Source organism: Nematolebias whitei, chromosome 21, assembly GCF_014905685.2.
Source record: "Nematolebias whitei isolate Nwh7 chromosome 21, NemWhi1, whole genome shotgun sequence".
NCBI classification, from domain to species: domain Eukaryota; kingdom Metazoa; phylum Chordata; class Actinopteri; order Cyprinodontiformes; family Rivulidae; genus Nematolebias; species Nematolebias whitei.
The window spans coordinates 9475428-9502042 of NC_056518.1; the positions used below are offsets into that span (position 1 = coordinate 9475428).

Below are 26615 nucleotides of genomic sequence, written 5' to 3' on the forward strand. Positions count from 1 at the left end.
TTGTTTATTTAAAATGTTACAGTATTTAAATTGTTTATTTAAGGAGGGAGATTGGGAGTAACAGGAGTGTGATTGCAGCGTGGCACATGTCATGACAAAGTTTATTGAACTTGAACTGAACTTGAACTTGGACTACTGTATCCATACATCGCGGTTTTTCACAGATTGCAGGTGGGCGTGGTTACAAACTCCCGTGATAAACAATGGACCATAAGTCACACCTTTTGCATAAATTAGCATTCCCTTTGATTTATACTGCGAAGCGACTTATGTTTTTTTTTCTCATATTTATAATATAACCCAATTTTTGGCTGAAATCTGACAATTTCATTCATTCAGACATGGAAATTATTGAACACTACCATTTTCATCCGCTAGAGGGCACTCAAATTATTTGGCAAGCCAAGTGTCTCATTAATAGGGAAAAGTGGCTATTAATGAGACACTTGGCTTGCCATACAAAGCCACCTTCTTCTTGCTCCAGAACTCCTTGAGCAAACCTCAAATCAGCTGCATTTTGCCGCACTGCCCAGGTGAAATGCAGCTGATTTGACCATTTACGTGGATTTATTAAGGAAAAGTTCAACTGAGACACACTGTTATAATGTCGAGCAAAGAAATAAATGATTTTAGGTGCTTATTGTGTTAAATTTGGAAGTAATACACAGCGAGTCTTCCCTCTGCACGCTCCCGCAGCTGCAAATCGGCTTCTGAAATGCAGCTGAAATTTCGAGCAAACAAAAAATTGTTTTTAATTGGTAAACTTGTTAAATTCTTGTTAAAGTCCTCCCGTGCACGCTCCCACGACCGCCATTTAGCAGCCAATTGTTTTTTTGGCACACCGGCCCACATTTCCTGGTTGTCAGCGGTGACGTATAATTGATGCGACTTATACAGTGAAGCGACGTATTTATGTTTTTTTCAACTTTATTACACGTATTTGGACTGATGCTCCTTATATGGCGGTGTCTTTTTTTTCCTATTAAAAAAAAATCACATCTGATATTACTAAAACATGTTTTAAAATCACTTTTTTTCAGAGGTAATTTATGTTACTCAGTTTTTTACAAACTGATTGTTAAAAAAGATCCGGTTTCTTTGTCTCATGCTTGTCTTTCGCTTCTCTTGGTCATTCGGTCTGGTTGTCGGTTTTTCTCTGCAGTTTCTCCGTAGAACTCATTCCCTACTCAGAAGTGATTTTCAACTCGGCAGGCGAACCCTGTGTGTCAGAAACTCTGTCCAAAGAATTAGAAAGCAAGATGGCCACCGTGCAAGGATGAGCATTTCAAATGAACTCAAAAACCAAGCTTTTTTTTTAACACACACACACACATTGTGCAGTCATGTTGGACAGGCTATGATTCTGCCCTGCAGAACTTTAAAAGTGCACACTTTTACAATGCTTTGCTTTTTTTTTCTCTTTTTGATGGAGATAGAAGAGCAAAAGATGAAAAGCATATTTAATGTGTATGGTGGTGCTTGTCTTAACAGCCTTCACAGTGCAGAGACAATATTAAACAAGTTAATATTTAATGAACAACCTCTTTGTATGAGGGCGAAGTAGTGTGAGGCGCTAGTGTTGGCAAAGGAAAAACAAACGAAGCTCTTTCAGACGGTTGTAGGGAGAAAGGCTTTGCTTTTAGCACTTGTGTCTACAACTGCATCTGAGGTCTACAACACTGTGTTTGACTGCTCTCTCTACGAAGAGTGCATTTCAGGATCTTACTACCACTTTTAAAATGCAACAGTGGTGACACTGAAATGACTATAGTTAGATGATCACTGTGTAATGTAGGTGTAGCACAGCTGTGAGATGTTGTATGTCTGTTTGTTGCTTTTAATGAGCTGTCCGTCTCCAGATGAGCTGGACAACAGAGCTTGGAAGCTGACGAACATCATATTGGTTCATCTGTATGTGAGGAGCATGGAAGACTTTGCTGCTCTTAATGCCGTCTACAAAAGGCACTTCGACACAAACCCTCCAGCCAGGTATAGGTGCAGACACATGCACAAGTCTACTCGAGTTTTTCTTCGTTCTGTTCAAACTTGCTCTTTATCTTGTTCATTTTCATTCTATGTCTGAGTTGGTGTCAGTGCAGCATTTATTGGGTTTCCTTTTGTATTTGTGCAGGGTTTGTGTTCAGGCACCTCTCCCTGCTGGTCAGCTGCTGCAGATGGACTGTCTGCTCCATGACTGGATCGAGCCCCTGGAGGAAGGCTGCTTCCACCAGAAGGAAGCTCTGCATGTCCAGAGCCTGTCCCACTGGGCTCCGGCTAACATTGGACCATACAGCCAAGCCCTCAGGGTAAGCCTCACAAACTCCACCAGGGAAACAGGTAGCAAGGCTGGCACATTTAATGTGCTGACAACAAAGGAAACGGTTTGCTTAAATAAATGGAATATTTCATGAATAGCATTGAATTAATTATCTTTTTTTAAATTTTTAAAATCTTTTATTTTATTTTATTATATCCATCCATCCATTATCTTTTACCCGCTTCTTCCATTTTGGGTCACGGGGGTCGCCGGTGCCCATGTCCAGCAATCACTGTGTGAGGGGCGGGGTACACCCCGGACATGTCTCCAGTCCATCACAGGGACACATAGAGACAAACGAGACAAACAACCATTCACTCTCTCACTCACACCTAGGGACAATTTAGAGTTACCAATCAGCCTAACATGCACGTTTTTGGTCTGTGGGAGGAAATCGGAGTACCCGGGGAAAACCCACGCATGCACGGAGAGAACATGCAAACTCCACCCAGAAAGGCTCCCAGACTGGGATTTGAACCAGGGACCTGCTCGCTGAGAGGCAGCAGCTCTACCAGTTGCGCCACCGTGCTGCCCTTATTTTATTATACAGTGTATATTTTTATGTTAAAACAAAACAAATAACCAATGTACTGTCATATTTGTGAGGCTGAGGCACTATTTCTTTTTATTATTATTTATTTACCTTTGATCATTTTAGCTTTGCTATCTAATTTAATAATGTTGATAGGGCCCAATAGTTATTTCCATTTTTTATACTGTATTGTCATTTTTTTGTTTGTTATTTTTGTTCCTGTTATTTCTGTGCACATACACATGCTCGGTCCTAAATTCAGGAACGTAGAGTTGAGGGCCAGACATCAGCAGCTTTAGCACAGCTGCAACGCAAGATGAAACATCCAGAAATATTTTCTTCAAGAGGAGTGTAAGAAATGGATACATTTTTTGAACAGCGTGTTATTTAGTTTGATGTTTTTATTATTCATTATTTCTGCCAAATAATCCCACTTGCATCTGACCTTCGTGACGTGTCGCTTCACTAAGGACATTTCAGTGTGACAGCTTACATGCTTCATTGTATACCTTTATTTTCACATAGAAATATCTTATAGATTTGTCCCGATCAGTGATAAATACGTGTACAGTAGTCCATCATTTATTGTGGGGGTTACGTTCTGGACCCCCACCCCTTCCCCCGCAATACGTGAAAACCCGCAAAGTAGCAACGTTATAATTATTTTAGCTTTTATATATATTTTATGGCTTTATAAACCCTTCCCACACTCTCGTAATGTTGTAAACTCTTAAGCCTACATTATTTTAACAACATACAGATATGTACTGCGCAACAGCTACTGCAAAAGTTTACATGAGTACTCACCAGCTCAGTTCTGGTCAGGCTCGGTTCTGTTCGGTTACCCTGCAGCATGATCGAAGCCCATCCCGTTCAGGTTGATGAGCACATGCCACTTCAGGAAGGACACTCCGCGCACAAGGTTGCCCAGGATTTAGTCCACCACCTATGGCCCGATCTGGACCAGCACTGCATGACCAGAACCAGGCTGAACCCCGCAGCCGTTGCAGCTCCCAGGATCCGGGTCACACTGAGTCCAGATCATGTGCGGCCCAGCTACTCAGCACTGAAGATACACCTTGAAGGATAAGTTCAGCTTCAGGATTATTTACAACTTTCCTGTCAGTCCTGTGAGCTGATCTTTACAGAACTTCTGACTTTGCTGCAAAACTTTCCCTCCATTTACAGCAAGCAGCGGCTGGAAACAAGTGTTGACTTCTGGGTAACGTAGTTCTTTTGACTGGCAAAATAGTGTAAGCTTAGTGAGAGAAAACTACAAAATGACACGTTTTTTGTTGTGCACTCTTTACAGTACTGTATGGTATAGTAGTCCCTCGCCACTTCGCAGTTCGTTTATCGCGGACTTGCTCTATCGCGGTTTTTCAAAATAAGATTGGACTTGGACATGACACACAACTGGCTGATTGATGGATGAGCCGTACGATCGGCATGGAATTTTTATTTAAAATCAATTATTTTAAAATATTTAGCACCTGCTGCACCTTTGTGCAGCCCAGAGCTACGGAAAAAGCTGCTCCTGCACCTTTGTGCAGCCTTTACTGCAGGATAAACTTCCTGCTGCAGCTGATCAACTGTTCGCATGCAGAGCTGAGAAGTGGGCGTGGCCAAGAGTGCTTGCAGGTGGCAAAGAGCAGAGGAGGCAGGGAGCTGAAATCATGACATTCTGTGCTCTTTTAGAGCATTTAGAGTTTAAAAACATTGTTTAGAATACTGCAAGAGTGTGGGAAGGGTTTAAAATGCCTTAATATATAAATACTAAAATAAACTACCACTTACTACTTGTACTACTATTCCAACTTAGCGGTTTTTCACTTATCGCGGCTCTTCAGAGTACGGATCTCTCGCGATACACGAGAGACTTCTGTACTTTGAAAAACCACGGAAGAGCAAGTCCGCAAAAGTCGAACCGTGAAGTATTGAGGGACTGCTGTATATGCATATAATTGTGTTTTAAGTAATATAATATTCTCATGACTGCTTTTATTTTTCCACTCAAATATGCATTCTTTTTATAGTTCTGCATCTACTTTTGTACTTGTTTGTATAGCACCATCTTGAGTGTCTTTCACATTGTTTCAAACCTTGAAAGAATGTCAAATTCAAAGGCAGAGCAGAGGAAGTGTGGGCCGTGGTTGCACGGTTGGCTTGGTGTTGTGTTTACCCAGTGTGTATTATATAGGATTACACTTGTCAAGGTACTGTCAACAAGGATAGTGTCCATCTCCTCCACACTGTCCTTGATCCTCCAGCCAAATCCAACTATGAGTGAGAACATGTGTGGATTAGCCGTTTGCTCAGAGCTTGACGGCATATCTCAGCAGTGTGTCACTGAAGTTCAGTTTGGATCCTTGAAATGTAACCTGCAGACTCAGACAGTTTGTTTTCAGTCTGCAACGGTGTTTGATTTCCTCAATGAAGCCTCATTGAGACATGAAATTTAAATCTGCTGTGTGTTAGTGATTTTGCCTCAAAAAAAAAAAAAAGAGTCTAATCTCTCATTCCTCTAATTGTCATTCATATTCATAGAAATTTGAGAAAACAATGAAGGGAGTTTGCTTGCATGGCACTTCATACGTCCCCAGCACGGTCTCTCTCAATACGTCTCCTCCTCCACGCAACAATGGCTTAATTTGATCAAAACTATATTAACAATTCTTCAGCACAGCTAGAGAGTTTTTACATATTGATACAATTACCCCCTTGCTGTGAGAAAGCATGCAAATCCCCCCACCCGACCCCCCATCACTGCCACGTTGTCTCCATCTTAATGACATTTTTCTTTGGTGACTGCCGTGTGACACCACAGAGACAAGGACTGAGGCAATCGGAGTGAGAGAAAAAAATGTCTGAGACGAAACAGCATTGTTGAAAATAATTAGTGAATTAAAGATGGTTTCAAATGTACCAAAGATTCAATTCCTTTTCCAGAGTGTACTGAGTTCTGCACCGGTGCTTTTCACATGATGACTGTAAAGCAGTTACTGGTAGCTAGACATGAAACTGAACAGCTGAAACTAGGCCTTTAGCGATAATAAATCAATTAATCGCATAATAAATGAAAATTATCGACCTCATTTTCATTTATCGGCTTTATCGTTTCGTGTCTCTCTCTTTCTGAAGACACTGGATGAGAAACGTCTCGACTCCAGTGCTCTTCAGTGACCTCTCCCTTTCTCTTTTCTCTTTAAAATCTGTTTTAACCGTCCACAATCGCGTTTTTGGATCGTTAAAAGCAGCTAATCTGAGAAGCTAAGCTACGAGCTAAACTAACAGGCAGACCTCGGGAAAAACCTTCGTCTTGTTGAAGCTCCAAAATTCACAGTTGAAACCCGTGCCTTCGTGTAAAAAGTTGTTTTTTCTGCAAAAGAAGCTGAGAACTTGTTTACTGATTTTTTTTTTATTAAAAACTTTGTGTGACAAATGCTATGCTAAAGAGCTCAAACCACACCGAGCGTCCGCCATTTTGAAAACCGAAAAACAAGAATGAGAGACAGCCCATGTCACGTCAAGGGGCCTCCCTCCCATTTTTCTTAAAGAAACCTGCTACTCGCTCCCTCACTATCCATCCTTCAGTTCCAACAGTCTTATACTGCCATCTAGTGGTTAAAAAAAGGTACTACACACAAAAATTAACCAACATTTCTTCTTATATTTGACAATAATTACAAATTATTGTCAAATTTCGAACAATATTATCGTTTATCGCAATAATTTCTGAGACAATCTCCCAGCAGAATTTGTTATTATGACAGGCGTAGCTGAAACTTCAAGTTCCATCATAGAGTTCTGGTTAATTGTTTACTTTGTTGTCTGCCAGCCAGGTAGAAATTAGAAATGCTAACCAGTCATTTGTTTAGTTCAGTTAAGCTATGAGCACAATGTTTATTGTCCAGTTGCATCCAGGCTAGTTTATTTGTTTGTGTTCAATGATTTGAGAGACAGCACATGGCCAGTGACAGAAAATGGCCTTACAGAACATAACGGCTGTAGGTCTCCACATGTAGGGCTGCTGCCGAGGAACTGCTTATTGGACTGGCATGTGATGGATGCTGGACTTTCAAACTCCATCCATCTATTCGTCTGTCTGCTTGGCTTGTCACGTCTCTCAGTGTCAGCTCTCGGAAATGGCAAGCTGACTGAATGTCTACTTGCTCTGGCAAGATGACAGATTCAGATCTGACTTGATTTAGAGAATTAGTTAACCTTTTTAATGTCAAAGCTGGGGGGCTCTTGATGTATTGTATTTTGATATATAATCCTGCTTCGCTTTAGTTTAAAGCCTCAGGCTACAAAGAAAAAGGCTGTTATTTAATTTTTGCTTTGTTTTTTGCTTTGTCATGTTTTTTTTTTTTTTTTGCTTGATTGACATGTGCTTAGAAGCTGCGCTATAATAAGTATTTCAGCATAATTGTATCAGATTATTTGTTGGTGTGGAATTATTTTTTTGACACTCATTGTTTTGTTTTGCTGTTTTATTTATCACAAACCAAATGAGAATTTTTCTGTCATTTGATAATATTTACATATTGGAATTAAAATGTAAAGAATTTAACTTTTTTCATTTCACCGATCGGTTTATTAAAAACAAATGACGTTTCTAGACATCCATGTTTTTCACAGCATGTCAGAACGAATTATAGCTTTACAACAGCACACTTAAAGAAACTGACGTATTTTTGCTGCATTTTCTGTTTGAAGCTTTTAAACAAATTGTTCTTACAATTACAAAATAGCTGCATTTTTGAGCCCTCACTGTTCCACCACTTTCTCTTTTTTAGCTGAAATATGTTTGAACTAATAACAAAAGATTACATCAATGAGTTAGCAGATACGTTAAATTGGTCGATCATCTAGAGTTAGCAACAGGGGTCTAAAACCGAATTATTTCTTTTCTCCCCCCCATGTCTATTCAAATTAATGCTGCCTATTTGGTCACGTTCCCTTTGGAGGCACATTTACAGAGGCAAACACAATAGCTAAAGCAGGTCTGAATAGAAGGACTATCAGCTGAATGGTTGTTAAACATCTCCGCTTTCCTGTTAAGGCAAGTGGCTCACCCCTGGGATATTTGCCGGGGAAATTATACTCACTGATCACATTCTGTGGGGTGTGTTTAGGGAGCTGCCTGCACCAGCCGTGGGTTGCGAGCTAGTACCGACCCCTTCGCCTCAATCCCCTAATTGTGAGTGACAGTCAATATTGTGGGAGATTGTCTTGCACACGCCGGCGATAGGATTTGCATTGGATTTTGAAAATTGTCAAAGTGGACTGTGAGGCATCAGGAGCGAAGCGGATCTGACGGTGCTCATTAGCATCAAATAGTGGAGTGTTATTGAGGCAAGTGGTAGAATTTAAATAATCTTCTTACAGGACTCTAAATATCTAAAAACAATGGATTTTATTTTGTTTGGCCCTTTTGAGCTGAAGTTAAGAAGCCATGCTGAGTTGGTGGGGAGTTTAGCTCCTGCTTACAAGTAAAAATGTGGAAAAAAAAAATAAATAAATAAATTTCCGGCATATAAGTTGCATCAGTCAAAAAAGCATCATGAAGAGGAAAAAAACATATATAAGTCACTTCAGCGTATAAGTCGCATTTATTATGCATCACCGCTGACCCATCGTGTTTATTATGCATTTATTTAATGGTCAAAACAGCTTCATTTTGCCTGGGTGGCGCAGCGCCATCCATCCATCCATCCATCCATCCATCCATCCATCCATCCATCCATCCATCCATCCATCCATCCATCCATCCATCCATCCATCCATCGCGGCCAGAGCCGCAAGCTTTCCAGAGTTACTCCGCCTGCACCAGCTGAGTGAAGTGAGCACACACGGGAGGACTGGCTGTTGCAGTTCTTCAAAATTTAACAAGATTAACACTTAAAAACAATTATTTTGTCTCAACATTATAGCAAAGGTGAGTCTCACTTTAACTTTTCCTTAATAAATGCACATTAATGGTCAAAACAGCTTCATTTTGCTGCGTCTCCCTGGCGAAATGATGACCCTGAGCAAACAGACATGTTTGCTCCAGGTGTTCCTCCCCGCTCCGCCGCCGGAGTGGGGATGAAGGTGGCTCGCGGCTCTACAGGATCCCCCGTGTCTAACGGCTGCAAATGGCAATGCTTGCTCCGTTTCCTGTCAGAATGAATGAACATTTCAAGCGTCAGTCAAAAATTGCGTTATGAGTATGGAAAAAAAAAACGTATATAAGTCTCTTCGCTGTATAATTTGCAGGGCTTGCAAATTTATGCAACTAACTGCGACTTATACACCGGAAAATACGGTATATATGAATAGTTTCAATAAATGTTTCAACTGATCGTTATCTTTTTTGGAGAGTTTTGCTGATATAGTTGTCTTTTCAGTTAAGCATCTAAACAGAAAAAGTGTGAGGAACAGCAGAAATTAAAGTTATTGCTTTACTTTAACGTTTGTTCTCGCTCAGAAAGCTTTTTGCTGCTTAAAGCCAGCTTGCAAAAAAAAAAAAAAAAGTAACAATTCCCTTCACCACAATCTTCCCACCCTTAAATCTTCCAACTTCCTCAGCTCATGTCTAGAGACTACATCTTCCTCAATTATCACAGAAGAGTAATTAGCTAAAAAACGGTGTGTGTGCTCGCATCTGCATTCAGGGAGGTATTCATGCAGCACGAGCAGATTAATTAGGACGTTTAACTTCATTTCTAATACAACAAAATTAATCCCATAAAATATGAGGCGTCTCTTAGGAGGTGCCTGTCAGCATCTGATGCCTCTCCCCCTGTTTGCCATAATCTATTAAAACCCTGCTTTTATCTCACCTCTCCCTTGTCATGCGTTATGGATTTTTTTTCATAAACATGGCCCATACTTCATAAATGTCTCAATTTTCTAGTCTATTAACATTACTTCAAAAGCGCTTGATAAAACAGGAGGGCATGCGTGAAATAATGCACCAATAATATGAAACGCTGGAGGCTAGAACAGTAGGGGCGGCTCTCCAGCATGCACGCTCAGACAATGCAAAGGATGTTATCAAGTTTAATAAAAGAACAAATGATCACTTCCAACTAGGGAGGAGGGGAGACGAAGCAGGGGGGATGGGGTGGGTTCAGGAGGAGAACAGTTGTCGAGTAATTGAGTTGATGAAAAACGAGGTCTTGGAGGCTTTGCGGTTTGAGAAGTTATGTGATTGAAAGCTACACAGAGCTGTGGTATTCATCGGCACGTGTAGTTACTTGCTCCTATTTGCAGCAGAGGATGTTAACACAGATTTGTTTTCCTTTTCATATTACTGAAGGCACTAGCAGAATAGGCTCGTTGTTTCTTTGCTTGAATGCCTGAGTTGTGTGCAGCGAGTTGAACCTTTTGTCTGGGGAGAGAGTCTGAGAGGGTTTTGACTGACAGTCGAGCCTCACCTCAAAGCCTTTCTGCAGAGAGCATTTATTCAGTTCCTATCTCTGCACATCGCCTCTGTAGGCTCGTTCCCAAACACCAGGGTTAACCGCCTTCACTTGAATTGGACAAATGGTAAACGTGCTGATCAAACTGGGTAAGACCTGACCGCAGAAACACGTCTGCTGTTAGCCCCCAGGCCGAGTCACGCAGGGACACATGTGGACACACACATACACCTTTGTGCTCTATATGACAAGCTTAGCTGTTGGGATTGTTAAAATAAGTCATGGTTGAGTCACTCTAACGCACTCATGTCTAACAGGAAATGTATGAGATATTCAAATGACAGGCACATGCAAAATACACATGATCTCCAAGTGTATGTTTATGATACTTTTACTTTTACGCCAGAGTGCAACAACAAGTATGGGACTCTACCCCATCCACTTCTACACCCCCACATCGTAAGAAATATATTTGTTTTGACACATGGTCTTCGCTTCATCTTGGGACAGTGTTGAGCTACTGGACGGGGGATGGGAGCTTGTGTCTCTAAATGCAGACACATCTATGCGAGAGGTCAGATCACACCACCTTTTTAATCTGATGAGGGGGCAGTTTTATGGGAAGTGGTAGACAACAGCAAGGGTAATTATGTTGCTTCCAGCGCTGTCCTCCCAGGCCCATGTCTTCCCTTGCTTACCCGCCGTGACAGCGTGGAGGCTGACCCGCCTTGGCGCTCGTCATTTCCATGAGACATTGGCGTCTTTGGCTACAGTATCCTGTGCTGCTGCCGCTCCACGTGGGTGCAGGCTGGTATCGGCTTGTACCAGGCGAGGACAGGGGAAGGACTGGATCTGTCAGAGTTCATCGGCTCTCAGGCGGTCGCCTTCGCCTGTGCTGTGCTTCTGCCTTGGCCACTGCCACACTCCCACTCAATAATGGGCCCGGGCCCATGACAACTGATCCTAATTGTCTTTGAACAGCTCTTCATGTTTTATTGGTGCCTGACTGCCGTGGTTTATGTCAACAAGCCATTGGAAGTTGGAACAGGGTCGCTATCGTCCATTTTTCTTTCACACATAAGGCAAAAACAAATATGCAGAGATACACATTATAGTATTCGAGCATTGTACGTAGGCCTGTTGCGATAAACAATAAATCAATTAATCACATGATAAATGAAAATTATCAACCTCATTTTCATTTATCGGCTTTATCGTTTCTTCATGTCTCTGTCTTTCTTCTGAAGACACTGGATGACAAAAGGTTCAACTCCGGTGCTCTTCACTGACCCCTCACTTTCTCTTTTCTTTTTAAAATCCATTTTAACTGTACAAAATAGCGTTTTTGGATTGTTAAAAGCAGCTAAGCTGAGACGCTAAGCTACGAGCTAAGCTAACAGACCAACCTCAGGGGAAAAAAAACCTCCATCTTGTCGAAGCTCCAAAATTCACAGTTGAAACCCGTGCCTTCGTGTAAAATTTGTTTTTCTCTGCAAAAGAAGCTGAGAACTTGTTTACTGATTTTTTTATTTATTAAAAGCTTTGTGTGAAAAATGCTATGTTAATTTAGCATTACTAAAGAGTTCAAACCACACAGAGCGTCCGCCATTTTGAGAACCAAAGAGAGACAGACCACGTCACGTCAAGGGACCTCCCTCCCATTTTTCTTAAAGAGACACGCTGCTCACTCCCTCACTATCCATCCTTCGGTTCAAACAGTATTGTACTTCCATCCAGTGGTCAAAAAAGGTACTACGCTCAAAACAAATTAACCAACATTTTTTTCTTAAATTTGAGATGACTAATTATTGTCAAATTTCAAACAATATTATCGTTTATCGCAATAATTTCTGAGACAATTAATCGCTCAGCAAAATGTATTATCGTGACAGGCCTAATTGTACATGTGTAAATGAGTTTACTCCTGTTTTGATCTTTGTAGGACCAAGTGTCCCTCAAGAAGCTTGGCAAATTCACAAATAAGCATTGTCTGGATAAAACGCATAATGTTATTATTTTGAGTCTATTTGGAGAATGTACCAAAACATTATTGTAACCAGTTAAAGCGTTTGACTATAATTACATTTGATAAATGATAGACGCTGGTTTTTAATTTGAGAGGAGTGCATGCTACATTAGTGTATATGAGAGCATTCTTGTTTGCTTCTCACTTTGACACTGCTGATGAGCAGTGGGAGGGTGAACGGTTCAGCGACATCAAGAAAGCATCTGAAAACCATCATGTAAGGATCCTACCACTGCAGACATCTGCCGAGACACTCGCGCTGTTACAATTGCAATCACAAACACTCAGTCAAAACACATCAATTATTTGTAGTCCCATGTGTGAATTATTACCCCATATCCAACTGTTTACTTCTCATTTCACCCCGATATTTGAATCCAGTAAAAGCAGAGGGGGCTTTTTATTTGCAGGATGAAATAACTGAATACTAGATGCATAGATAAAAAGCATAGCGGCGTGTCCTGTCCACTACCATCACTGTCTTGAGAGAGGAGAGATGTATGACCATCCCATTACTATGGTAACTAGCCACTATATTCAGAGCTGCCTGGGTGTGTTTCTTCCCCCTGCCGTGACGAGAGGGCATAGCTGACAGGGCCTGCACACACAGTTCACACACAGATAGGAAGGATCCGTTAGAGGCTTCTGGTGAAAGCAAAATATTACACGACCGAATCTCACGTTGTAACATGCTGATGTGCAGACATTAATACCTGTCTTCTAATCCTCTTATCTAAAACAATATTTTTAAGAAATCTAAAATGGAACAAAAACGAATGCTAAGGCAAAACTAAGTAGAAAGTCATTTGTAGATTTTGCTTTAGTTCAAGTCAATTTTATTGTCATTCTCATCACATGTGGTGCATGAGGTGGGACGAAATTATGTGCACAGGGTCTCAGTTGCATTCAAAAATAGCAAAATATAAAGTATTAAAAGAACCAGTATCTAAGATGTAGGTTAAACTAACGCTAAAATAGCATAAGTGTGATGAAGAGAAACCTGGGCAGGTTTAATTAATACAATAAAAGTTTGTAACTGCAACCAGCCCAGATGTAGAAGTTTAATTTAGCCAGCATCTCTTCTGTTTACCACATCACTGCAGTTAAAGTGACTTCTATAATTATATATATGCATTTCTACAAGCTGCTTACATCTAAAGCAGTCGTCCAGGACCGAGAAGAAATTACCTTCACGTATAACAAAATAATAGCATTTCTGCCTTGTCTTTATTTACTAAGCTTTTTTTTTTTTTTTTTTAGCAGCACTACAAATGACTCAGGAGAGGGTTAGTGTTGATGTCTCATTGATTTTCAGCCTCCAGCTTCACCATAAATTTCACATGAAACAATTCTTCAGAGTATTAATTCTTAACTTGGGCCATTCTGGTTTCAGATGCTGTTGTTATTAAAACATGTTTTGTTGCAGAGAAATCTCGTGGAGATGAATAATCTACAGCCACATATTTCTGTTGTCTTTGGTGTGTCAGCATGTTCACTTGAAAAATAAATTTATTATCGACGTAGGTTCATAATGTAGGAAATTTCTAGTCCCACCAGTGCAGGCAATATAATAAAGAGATGTTGAGAGTTCAGTCAGAGGATATGAACTATAGAATATTTACTACATGTCAACATTTATTGAATTAGATGCAGTGTGTTGACATGATTGTTGATATTTTCTGTATTTTCATGTGAGATTTACAACATTTTAAGAACACATCAATTTACTGCAGTAAAATTATTTTTTGTTGTTTATGTGTAGCAAAACTATATTTATAAAAACAAATATAATCAGCTTTTTTTTATTTTTACTTCTTTCATTTGTAATACTTTGTAACCATGCTGAGGTTTGCTGTATTCGTTGTTGAAATAAAAAAACAGAACATCAGACACTATAACTTTATAAATTGTGGGGGAAAAAAACGTCAATGGTTAGTTAAGTCTCATTTATTGTGTAATTTTTCTTTGTATATATTGTTATTTTTTCCTGAAGAAATATATGGATTGATTCTGGGATTGTGTTGAAATTTTTAAAGGGATGAAAGAAAATCCAAGTGGACTCTCGTCACTGTCTGGCCGGCCTGTTTGTGGTTTCAACAGAGAGTAAAAGTCTTCCTGATGTTCAGTCTCTTTAATGCAGCCACACTGCCATCTGTTGAGAAGAAGGAGAACTGCGGTCTACATTTTCTGTATCATATTTCTGTCATTTTGTCACCTTTTTATATTTTCTGTGTTATTCATCTTCTATTTGTGAATACTGGATATCATGCTCTGTCCATTACACGCATAGAGCATCAATAAGGCAGAAATTATTAAGTGTGCACGTGTTTCTTAATCTCATTGAGCATACATGTCTCATCCCATTAAAACATTTGCTAAATATTGCTAATAAGGTATAAATGTGCATAATTTCCCTGTGCAGAATCGATTTTTCGGACTGTGAAGCCATCCTTCATATTTCACCTGCAAGCTTATATGAATATATGTATTTGTGTCGAGGTGAAGGTGGTGCTTTTCTTACCAGCTGGACTTTGAGAGCCTCACATTAAAACAGGAACAAATACAAAAAGACAGAAGAGACGAGATGGTCACAGCTGGGAAGGGAGACAGAATGGGGAAGATGAGGGTTGCAGTTTCAGCATCATTCAGTCAGACAACATGCCCCTCAGCTGAAACAGCGAGACCCTCCCCGATTCTCTCGAATTAGGGAGATTAGCAGGAAAGCGCATAATGCAGGATGATGGAATTTGTCATAATTTGCATTGTCCTGGAAAGATTCGGCTTGATAGAGTGATGCATGGAGGGGCTTGTCGTGTCCTACGGGCAGGTCATAGAGGAAGCTTGGCAGAAATGATTTTTGCGATATGTGCATCAGTCGTAAAAGCCTCACAACCAATTTGTCAAAAAAATGTGAGGTCGGGACAGTTGAAGGCAGCGGGGCATTTCGCCTAACCCAATGAAAAACCATGCCCCTCCATCACTCGTCGTTCACAGCCCAACTCTGGTGTAGCACATCCGATGCAGGACGGTTTCATCTCATTCTCATTATGATGTATTTAAACATATTTTAACATTTCAACAGTATCAATCATAACCATATACAACAAAACACGAGAACAGATTATATTAAAACTACCTGCACCTTGTTATATATATATATATATTTTTTTTTTTTTATTTTGGTGAAAAGTGTGTTTTTATTTGTTTAGTCGTGCCTTTTCAGATCCATCTCTCTGAGCATTGAGCATTCAGGCCACTCTGACCTTGAGTATTGGACTGAGTGGCAGATCCTGACCAGCATAAAGCTAACCAAAGCTGACATTGCGGTGTTACAGCTCCACATAGTTCAACGTCTAACACGTGGACACGTCGAGGACAGACGGAAGAAACAAACAGAAAAATATAAACTAGTAGAAAAGTGGTAGAAGTGGAGGAAATAAGGGGATACTGACCCCCAGACTGGCCATGCATTGTTTCAACAGTGGCTTATTATAGTTGTGTAGTTTATGTTTTTATCTCTACTAATAAGTATAGTAATTGTGAGTTTTTAAAACATGTTTTTATGTATTGTTTTCTGAATTTAGGTGCAGCTTTAAACCTGATGCAACACATTGAGAAATACCTTATTTGTGTCTCTTCCTTGTGCACTTCATGTGGTTGTTTATGTCGCCGTTTAAGGAACGCTAATGTTTTGTGACAGATGGACATACAGGGGTTCGGCTCAAACTGGAGCACTGAGGAAACAATGAAAGAGGAACTGAAAAACACCACATTTTTCCTATTTTTGATCAAGCTTTAAATGAAGAATATCAAAGTGAACGGTTCTGCAGGAGAGAAAAAGGTTGTGGTTCTGCTCAAAGGTTTGCATTTGTAGAAATGAGGTGTCAAAGGAGGCAGGGTTTCCTCAGGGTGCGGCACAACATGAGCCCATTGCTTATCATTTCCTTCTCTCATATGTGATCTGCTTTGAATTCACTAATGCTGAAAAAAAAAAAAAAACACAGACTTGAAGCCAGTTCAAGATGAAATCACAGCACCCCTCCCTGACAAACTGCCAACCACCGCACGAGGATTAGACACTCGCTGCATTTCAAATCCCTGCCAGAGGGAAGTCATGAATGCACTTAAACGTGTTCAACAAAACTTTTTTGTCAGTTTTTGATTTTCACATTTTATACTGCTTCTCAACACAGAAATATTTAAAAGCAGAAGAATTTTTATTAAAGAAAAATGAACATAAAACTCATCAAAACAAATAAAAGTGACGTCAAAATATGTTTACGTGAAAATAATGTTTACATTTTCTACTCTTACAATTAATATTGGGGGGGTGGGGGGGATGGGGTAGAGACAGGACAGCCGACCAAAGACCTGAAAGCTCCAGTTTTGATTTGATTCCCAGTCATTGCACATCTCGTGCTGTCTCTGAGCAGCACGCCCTATCCCCAGTTGCTCCCCCATCGCCTTCAATTGTTGCTCACTGCTCCACCTGGGGGTGAATGGGTTAATTGCAAAGAGCCAATTTCACCATTGTATGGGAACATAAAATGATGACGACACATTCACATTTATTATTATTATTAATATTAATAGTCTTTTTTATAACCAGAATAATATCTACTTCCCCCCCCCTCAATACTCTGTAAATAACTCTTAAGTAATATTTAAATAAATGGCATTTATCAAATATGAAAGACATTTTGAGACCATTTTACCATTTTTATACCACCCTGCCCTTCACTTCAGTTGCATGGTTTCTTGCGTAAGCACGTAGTTAAATCTAAATTTCACCTGTTTTGCACGTTTGTATTATCATTTTTCCAGTTAAATAATGCATGAGGTCTCAATGGGGAGAAATGTGACCATTAGCCTATCTGATAGGAACTGTGGAGCTGTTTTCCACCTCTCTGTCCTTGGAACGAGGCAGAAAAACCTGACTGTTCGTCAATACCAGGTCATTTTACCCCGGCCGGCCTGGTTCATCTACACCATTCTAAAACTCTGCTAATGACACCCTGAGACGTCCTCGGTGCGATGAGGACCCAGAGGGTTCCAACACCAATATGAATATAGTCTAGCACTGTCTGGTCTTCTCTGAAAGCCCTTTGACAAAAATTGCAATTAGAAACACCTCAGACACACCAATCTGCAATAAGACACTGCCATGGTCTTCCCGGCTACATTTACTGTTGTTACACCTCATACATGAAAAAACATCCCTTTGAGGTTAGTAATCTTTAGACGTGTCACCAGGTTCATTAGGAAAAAATGACCACAAAGTAACGCTAGATGAAGCCCAGAGCAGAAACCCACCTCAGTTACAGATTTATCAAAATCGATAAAAGAACATTTTGCTGTGAAGATAACTGGAGGTTTGTTGGGCTGCAAACATTTTTGCTTTCAAGTCAAATGTTTATCGTTAGCTCTGTGGGAAAACTCAAAGGGATAGTTTGTTTTTTGAAGTTTTGAGTAATATCTTACCAGTTTGAGAAATATATTTTGAACAACCTCAGTTTGGAGAGATAAAGTTTGATTCTGACTGGATTGATGCTGGTCAGAGAGGGGCCACGGCAACAATAAACAGCTGCCATCTTACCCCGTCTTGGGCTGAGATGGTGTAGAGGTAGGGCAGCCGACTTGGGACCAGAAAGTTGCGGTTCGACTCCCCGCCATTCCCATATGTCGTGGTGTCTCTGAGCAAGACACCCAATCCCCAATTGCTCCCCGGGCGCCCACATAGCTTCCCACTGCTCCACCTGGGTGTATCTCAGGTGTGATGGGTTGAATGCAGAGAACTAATTTTGCCATTGTATGGAAACATACACTGATGACAACACATAGTGCACATATATATGTATATAAAGTGATAACTGATAAGCGTGTAAAGTTTCATTTAGACCGTGAAAAGGTTTGTAAAAATATATATTTTTACATGAAATGCTGTGAGTTTTTTTTTTAGAATGTACTTGTTTTGAAAAAGCAACCATCTACTTTGGTCTTGGCCCTGCTCAAACTAGCCATCAGCTCATCTGTCCAGTCCCAACTAAAACTCTGATTCTCCAAACGGAGTTTGTTCAGAGAACTGTCTTCAACAGGTTGACCATAATAACTGACCACAACCTTGCCACAGAACCCCACTTCCAGTCTATTGCATTTAATTATGAAACTTACAATGAGGCCAACACAGGACTGATTTCATGTTGAATTACAGAAGTACACCAACAGAAACATGTTGCACTAGTTTGCTTTGCCCACTTAAAGACAGCACATTATCCCTTTTCTCTCTGGGCCATTTAGACTGCTAAGTCTACCATTTGAAAAATACTTACCTTGTTAAAGAAAGTTTAATGTCATATGCAATTATTTGACCCTTATGAATATTAAAGGTTCCCATCTCTGGCCTATTAAAAATGCATGTGGCATTGTGGTTGTTGATCACGTTTAGAACGGTCATGCAAATTGGACTGTCTTTCCTGTCAGGGCCTCAGATGAATAATGTAGTTGTGTTGTATGTTCAGGGACACACCATTGACAGTCAATTAACAAGTTTGATTGGTGTGTGAACTCATTCTTTTGAACTGTTAATTTTATGTAAATAGTATTCGCTCGCTCTTCTTTACCGTCTCTTCCCCCCAACCATGATCAACACAGAAACCATAAAACCCTAGATCCTCAATTCCACCTCCCACTAAGAGTAACCAGAGTGGGATGCTTAATAATTGATCATCACACACCTGCTTCGTAGACGCTATGGGAAAATGCCTTTACCAGTCAAGGGCCCCGTGCTTGCACCTTTTGATATTCAAATTGACAAATGGTAGTTGGTCTTTATGAATTCTGAATGCAGCCAGCACTTTTCATGTGGAAGAGCTTGTTAAAAGATTGTAGCCCCACGTCCAACCTGATGGACCTCTTCTCTGTTTGATGGGATATGATGGCATTTGATGGCTCGTAAATGGAATGCCAATTGACAATTTGTTGTTGATGTGTGGGGAATCTGGCTTTTATGTTAGGCAGTCACAGTAATGCAGGCTCCCGGGCAGATCGTGCTTGCAGGTAAATGATCCGGTGATTGATCCAAATGGTTAAAAGCCGAGTGGGCTTTATCTCCCTCCTCTCCTTACTTTCCCTCGCCTGCGTCTCTCTAACTTGTCTTCCCTCCATCTCTTGTCTCGTACACTATCCCAGTAATTTGCAGCAGCAGAGATGGAAGCTAAAGCTTCATCAAAGCTGACAAGTGAACCCAAGAGCTGGAGATCATGGCTAACCCATTCAATTATGGAAATACCAATGACAGTGTCTGCCCTCAAGCTAAACAGTTGTGTGGCTAACGTCTTGTTTTGTTGGCATTCTACAAAGGCCAATTTTGCGCATAAAAAAAAAGTAACTCACTAACAAGATGGCATGAACTTGGGTGATGCTGGTTTAGACCAGTAAGACAAAAACATAAGTTTTGAAATAAGCACAAAAGGAAGTGAAATTTGAGTAGTAATAACCTTTTGTAACATGCTAACCCTGCTGATTTCATTTGAAACCCAATGCCGTTGGCTGCGTCTTTACTATTCAGTAAACTCTTCTTCATGTATCACTTGATTCTCTCCAGAGATTTGCATGTACGTGTGAACCTCTGAAATTTTTAGCATCTCATAGGCATCCATTTGCATTGACCATTACATAGTGTCCATGGCTAATGCCGTCCAAACACTGCTGATCTGCGGGGTCTCTAAAGGCCTGACCTCCTTAATGCCATCCCTCATGCCGACTTGTCGGTCTGCATTAAGCAGATTGATTTTTTTTTTCAGGTTTCATTATTCAAAGAGCTTAACACTAACAGAGGTATTTAACATAGGATTGAGCTTATTATCACATGGTTAATTATGCTTATGAATACCATTGGTGCCATTGAGATATATTGGCAAGCATCTAACAAAACATGTATTAGACGTGTGAAATATGAGTTGTTGGTGATAAGATGATGACAATTGGGAGCTGGAACTTGTTAATTAATGTTCCACAAATCAAATATTGACTTATGTTTAATGTTAATTTGATTATAGCACATTGGCAAAAGGTGTACAGTACAGTACTTTCTTTTTTTTTTAATAAAGCTTATTTTGTTGTTTCATGGCTTTATTCAGTTTTCTGATTATCAAGCACATTGAGAGTAGACTTATTTTTACTTAATTTCAAATTGTTCACTTTTTAATTGTTTCCTATTTTTCAAATTGTTTTAAAAATATCTATTTTTTAGTTGCTTTTCTTTTTGACTCATGAGGTTTCCAAGTCTTTTGTTCTGCATCATTCACTCAGACTTTACAAAACTTGATTTAACTGGTTATAAAATGCACCAGTTGTTTTGGGGAGGAAAAGCAAATGATGTCTAAACACCTTACTGTCAGATCGCTTACAGTTTTAAATAATTACGTCATTTAATTTTAACTATACACATGACAAATTACAGCTTGATATGTGTCACAATTCAATTCAGTTTATTTATATATTGTAGCACCAAATCACAACAGAGTTGTCTCAGGGCACTTTACAGAAACATTCACATAAAAGCCAATTAGTAAAGTTCTCTATCTAAGGAATCCAGCAGACAAGTTGAATCTTGGCTTCGATGCAGTCTCCCATCCTGAGCAAGCACAGTGGCAACAGTGGAAAGAAAAAACTCCCTTTTAACAGGAAGAAACCTCCAGCAGAACCAGCTCAGGACAAGCGGCCATCTGCTTTGACCGGCTGGTTTGAGAGGACAGGAAGGAGAGACAGACGAACACAGAATGGTAGGTCCAGGTGTAGGTCCAGGTATATCTGAAAGACAAAAAAAACACATGTTAAGGATAGAAAAAATAATTACAAATACAAACAGGTTGAGCAGAGTAAAGGCAGTACATTGTGACAAAATGTGGTCAGTTTGTCCTCCAGCAGTTTAAGCTTATAGCAGCATAACTAAGGGACAGTTCAGGAAACCCAAGCCGACCCTAACTATAGGATTGATCAAAAAGTAAAGTCTTAAGCCTAGTTTTAAAACTGGACAATGTGTCAGCCTCACGGACAAAGATTGGAAGTTGGTTCCACAAGAGAGGAGCCTGATAACTGAAGGATCTTCCTTCCGTTCTGTTTTTGGAAACTCTAGGAACCACAAGTAAACCTGCAGCCTGAGAGTGAAGTGCTCTGTTAGGAAAATATGGAACAATAAGATCTGTATTATAAGATGGAGCTAGGTTGTTGAGAGCTTTGTAACTTAGGAACAGTTAAACTACTGTAATAAATCATATTTGTCCCTTGATTGCCAGTTACAGTTCCATCACAGTAAACTGGGCTTACAACCTGTTTAGGTGGCAGCTTGCACAAAAACACAATCTTGTGACTTTTTTTTCTCATCTGTAAATTTCACATACTGAAAATAAAGATATATTGTTTAAAGACAGTCAGCCCGATCAAGCAGAACTTTTTCAAAAAGGTGTCATCTGTTGTGAAATCTCTGCATGTAGCTGTGAGTAGTAACAGGTGGTCAATACTTCACTTTGATCTAGACTGAAAAACTCAAGTAACCATTTTGTAGATTAAGATATTTTTTAAAAGATGTGCATAGTAATGACTTTTTGTTAATACCCGGACTTCTTTCTTTAACAGTACGTTGCATGTTTTGTTTTATTCTAGCAGGTTGCAAGCGTCTAACTAATCATATATTTTCTACACATCTGACTTTGTTTTTTTTTGTTTTCCATGTTCCAGGTAGATGAGGTGGTGTTCTGTGCTGGTCAAATTGCTTTGGTCCCCTGCACCATGAAATTAGTAAAGTTTGGCACCTTCACACAAACCCAGCTGACCCTCGGCCATGTGACGAAGGTTTTGGAAGCCGTGATCAACGGCTTAACTCTGCAGCATGTCGTCCAGGCCCACTGCTACACTACACGACACCAAGACTCTGAGATGATCAGAAACGTCTGGGACAACATGCTGAAGTCTGCAGGGGAAGAGCAGGTCAGCCACTTTGGAGTCGAATTTTGGTTTTTGAAATATATGAGCGACATTGACATTTTATGACTTGCTGTCTTATAGATGCAGAAGAGATATCGATTATACTTATAAGATGAGCACGTTTTTAGTAGAGCAGAACAACTGAACGCATGCATCAGTTTTGAAGTAAAAGAAGAGAAACTTGCTCTGGAATTCTAGTTTTCAGAGATGCCTATTAAAAATTGTGTTTTATAGTTGTTAAAAAAATGGATGTTTCAAACCCCTCTGTGCCCCCACGAGACCCAAGCCACTGCTACTGATATTTACCAGTGAGTGCGCTCATGAAAAGTTGATGATGTGGGAAACGCTGGCGTCTTTGATAATGCAGAGCTTGGCACAGAAGCAGATGTCTTCCTCAGAGCCTCCCTAATCCTTTGCCCCCACACACCATTTTAGAGCGGTGTTCAACTCTCAGAGCAGCTTATCCCCCTCCTCGATCCTCTTCCCTGCCACCACCCTCCACCCTTTGCTCCATTCTGTCGCGCTGGCTTACAACCCTTGCTCCGAACGTCTAATAGGGGCTCCAGTCTCCCTTGGCAGCCCTTCTCCTCCCACAGTAATCTGCCTAACCATGGGAATAGGGCCTCTGGGAGGGCTGCAGGAGCCCACCTCCAACATGTGGCTCCGTATAACAGTTTGAAAGACTCAGAAGAAAATGTCTACTTTATGTCACTTCCAGGACTTCATGAAGCAGAACTAAATGTTCAATTCTAATCATATTTAAATTTCGAACAGCTTTAATACATTTGATAGAAATATTTAAACTTATGCATCAAATCGCTTTGATAAAAGCTGGAGTGTTTTTGATATTTTATAGCTTTTGACACGTTTGCTTTACTGCGAATCACAGTGGGTTAAAAGTATTGAAAGCCATGACAGTGCAATGCAAATTTAGCGTACAGAGTGTCACTCTGTTTAAACGGCTAACTTAGGGCCAAGCTTTGGGAAATGGCAAGACTAGATTCATGTCAAAGGTCTCGGGAAATCATTGTTCATCTGTTGTGCTTCCTTACAGCCTGTCACAACAGTTTAAAATATTGATCTGACCCATGCTTGCTACCAGGAGGTGATGTTTTCAGATGTGTTCTCACCTGGAAGAGAAACAATCTAGATACCAATCGTTTTTCTAACCACACTCTCTGTTATGGTTTTATGACTTTTCCAGTTAAAGAGCATTTTGCATTTGCAGGATGTGTCTGCTGTGTAAGTTGCTACATTTAAATACATTTTGGGGCGGCTGTGGCTGAGTGGTTATAGTAGTCGTCCTCCAGTGCGAGAGCTGGGGGTTTGATTCCCCCAGCAGCCACATGCCAAAGTGCCCCTGGGCAAGACACTGAACCCCTCATAGTCTCTGATGTGTGTCCCATCGGTGTCTGAATATAATCTAAAGCACTGATTAGTCTTTGTACAGATCTAGTAGAGTGCTGTATGAGTGTGTACATGAGGTACAGATTGTGTTGTAAAGAGCTTTGAGTGTTTTGATAAGATAGTACTACTATATAAGTACATTCCATTTTGGAGCTTTATCCAAAAGTTTGGGGAAAAACAGAAAACACAATCTTATATTATTTACCTGTTTAAAATACGTTTTAACTCTTATCAAACCCTGGTTGTGTCCATCTCACAAAAACAGAATGAAAAAAGGTGTAGTATTATTAGATTTAGTTTTACCGTAATTTCCAGACTATAAGCAGCTACTTTTTTCACATACTTTGAACACCTCAGCTTATACAATGCTGCAACTAATTTATGGTTTTGATGGGCTAACAAGCTTCCTGCCACCAAAACATTTAACCTGGTCACACCTGGGTGCTCACATAGCTGTCCCTCGTGACTCAATGAAACCACCTGTATAAATAATAATAATAATAATAATAATGTCATCACAATGTCAGCACTGTATGTTTCCATACAATGGCAAAATTAGTCTCTGCATTTAACCCATCCACCACCAGGTGGTGCAGTAAATAAAGATAAAATTAAAAATATGACCAATGAAATTACCGAACAAGTCACAGTGGACCAATGAAACTTTGTTTGCCCCCCTCCCCGTTCTCCCCTCCCTTCCCCGTTGTGTCCCCTCCCTGGAGGCACAACAAAGTGTTTGCAGCCACTCGATATAAGTTTGAATCGTGCGTTTAAAATGGCACTCCGAGCTCGGTGGGAGGCTTGGATGACTAGTGGTGAGAAATGACTTCCTGGTAAGCTACTGTATTTTTTTTTAACCGGCCGTGTTACAGGCACTGTTCAGAAAAGAAAAAAACTTTTACGTAATAGAGTGCTATGTGTTGTCATCAATGTATGTTTCCATACAACGCTGAAATTGGTTCTCTGCATTTAACCCATCACAAGTGAGATACACCCAGGTGGAGCAGTGGGCAGCTACGTAAGCACCCAGGGAACAATTAGGGATTAGGTGTCCTGCTCAGAGACACCACGACATGTAGAAATGGCTGGGAGTCGAACCGCGACTTTTTGGTCCCATGTCGGTTGCCCTACCTCTACCCCATCATTTGTGTATGTTATCAGTAAGTATTTAATTAAGAGTTTTAAAAGAACGTTCTGGGTAAATATCTCATGTTACAATATGGACACCTGCAGCTTATAGACAATTGCAGCCTATATATGTACTTTATTTTTTTTTATTTAGTGGGCACTGCTTATATTCAGGTGCACTCAGTAGTCTTGCAATTACGGTAATTAAACTATATAGTTTAGATATCCTGATGCATGCTCAATAATCCAGGTAGAAAAATCTAAAAAAGTTTAATCTGGTCCTCTGGACATTCAAAAAAAAACCAAAACAAAGCAAATCAACAAAAAAATGTAGAAACGTTTCGTCTCTCATCCGAGAGACTTCGAAACGTTTCTACATTTTTTTGTTGATTTGCTTTTTTTTTTTTTTTTTTTTTGAATGTCCAGAGGACCAGATTTAACTTTTTTAGATATATAGTTTAGAATTGCTTTGAGTAAACCTAATACAATGTAATCAAGACAAAAATATGAAGAGATTAACAAAAAAACAGAGAAATAAAATCCATAAATAAAATAAGCTTTTCATATTGTTTAAAGGAATGCATGTGACCAGCCTTCTTTCATGACTGAATTTTAGAATGAGATTATCTTGTGCTGAAAAATGATGGGTTTAATTTGTTCTGGTTAAACCTTGAAACAACAACAACAATAATGTCTATCAAATGAATATTTCCTGAAAGTTTTATTAAAATGTGTGCAGTGGTTCATTTAATATTTTGGTAAATGTCAGACAGAATGTCCCTATAGGCAGCCGGCAAAGATAACAGTAAATGTGATTTCAATAACCAAAATGTATCCAAATAAAAAAATGCTATTAAAAAAACCTATAAATTTACCAACCACCTATTAACATGGTTGACTTAAAGATGATGTTTAGGATCAAAATGCAAAGTGTGTCTGAAGCCATAGGGCCCGTAACTGTTGCACACTGATCATTTTTCTAGTCGGGTTGATGAAGAAGCTTGCAGGGTTAATTGGGAGCGTGCTGGAGTCGCTACACGTGTGAAATTGTATTTACGCTGCATTAAACCACAAACAGCTTGTTTGTCTGTGTGCATCGGAGAATGTGCGAAAAAGGTTTGACGACTGTGGAGATGGCGATGTGCTAAGTCAATAAATGTTAAACAGACGTCCCTTTGTGTTGAAACATGCTCTGAAGCATACTGAGTTTAAAGCAAATGCTATTAATGTTAAATTATGAGCAAATGCATATAGCACAATCTTTGATTTTTAAATTAGCTTGTGCTAAATTTGCAGTTTCTCTTCTCAACAGCACAGCCAAACTTTTTTGGACTTTTTAACCTACTGCTGTGATTTTACAGTGGCCACATCATTATAAACTTTCTTCTCCCTGTTGACGTTGCCCAGTGAGTTTCATTTACACAAACAATCTGGCAAGCCTCACCGTGGAGTCTTGAGAAAAGAGTGAATAAAGGAGTGAATAGGAGTGGATATTATAGCAGACTGACAGCACTACAGTAAGTGCTGAGACATAAGAACCACATGCTGAAGGCATCCTGCTGGGCAGGAAATGTAGGGGAACTGGCTAAGCTGTGCAGCCCCATCAACTCCCTGCTGTTCCCCTCCTTTACACCACTTCCTTATTACCGTGTTTACCGTTCGGCTTTCATGCCTATCGGCCCTCCAACCCACCACACGCTCCAGGCACATGGGCGCAAGTTCGAGGAGGGGAGGGAATGGGGAAAAAGGAAAACAAACATAAGAAGAAGCAGGTCACACCCCATCAGCGTTAGAGAGCTGAGCACAGCAAAT

General features: G+C 40.0%; 1 protein-coding gene across 1 annotated transcript in view; it reads left to right on the forward strand.

The window, feature by feature from the left end:
* Positions 1 to 26615, forward strand: part of dph6 (diphthamine biosynthesis 6) — an 87661-nt gene that overhangs the window by 48424 nt on the left and 12622 nt on the right. The window contains exons 10-12 of the mRNA XM_037695301.1: positions 1860 to 1989; positions 2132 to 2306; positions 22023 to 22271. Of these exons, the coding sequence (XP_037551229.1) occupies positions 1860 to 1989; positions 2132 to 2306; positions 22023 to 22271 (554 nt within the window). The remainder of the gene's footprint in view (positions 1 to 1859; positions 1990 to 2131; positions 2307 to 22022; positions 22272 to 26615) is intronic.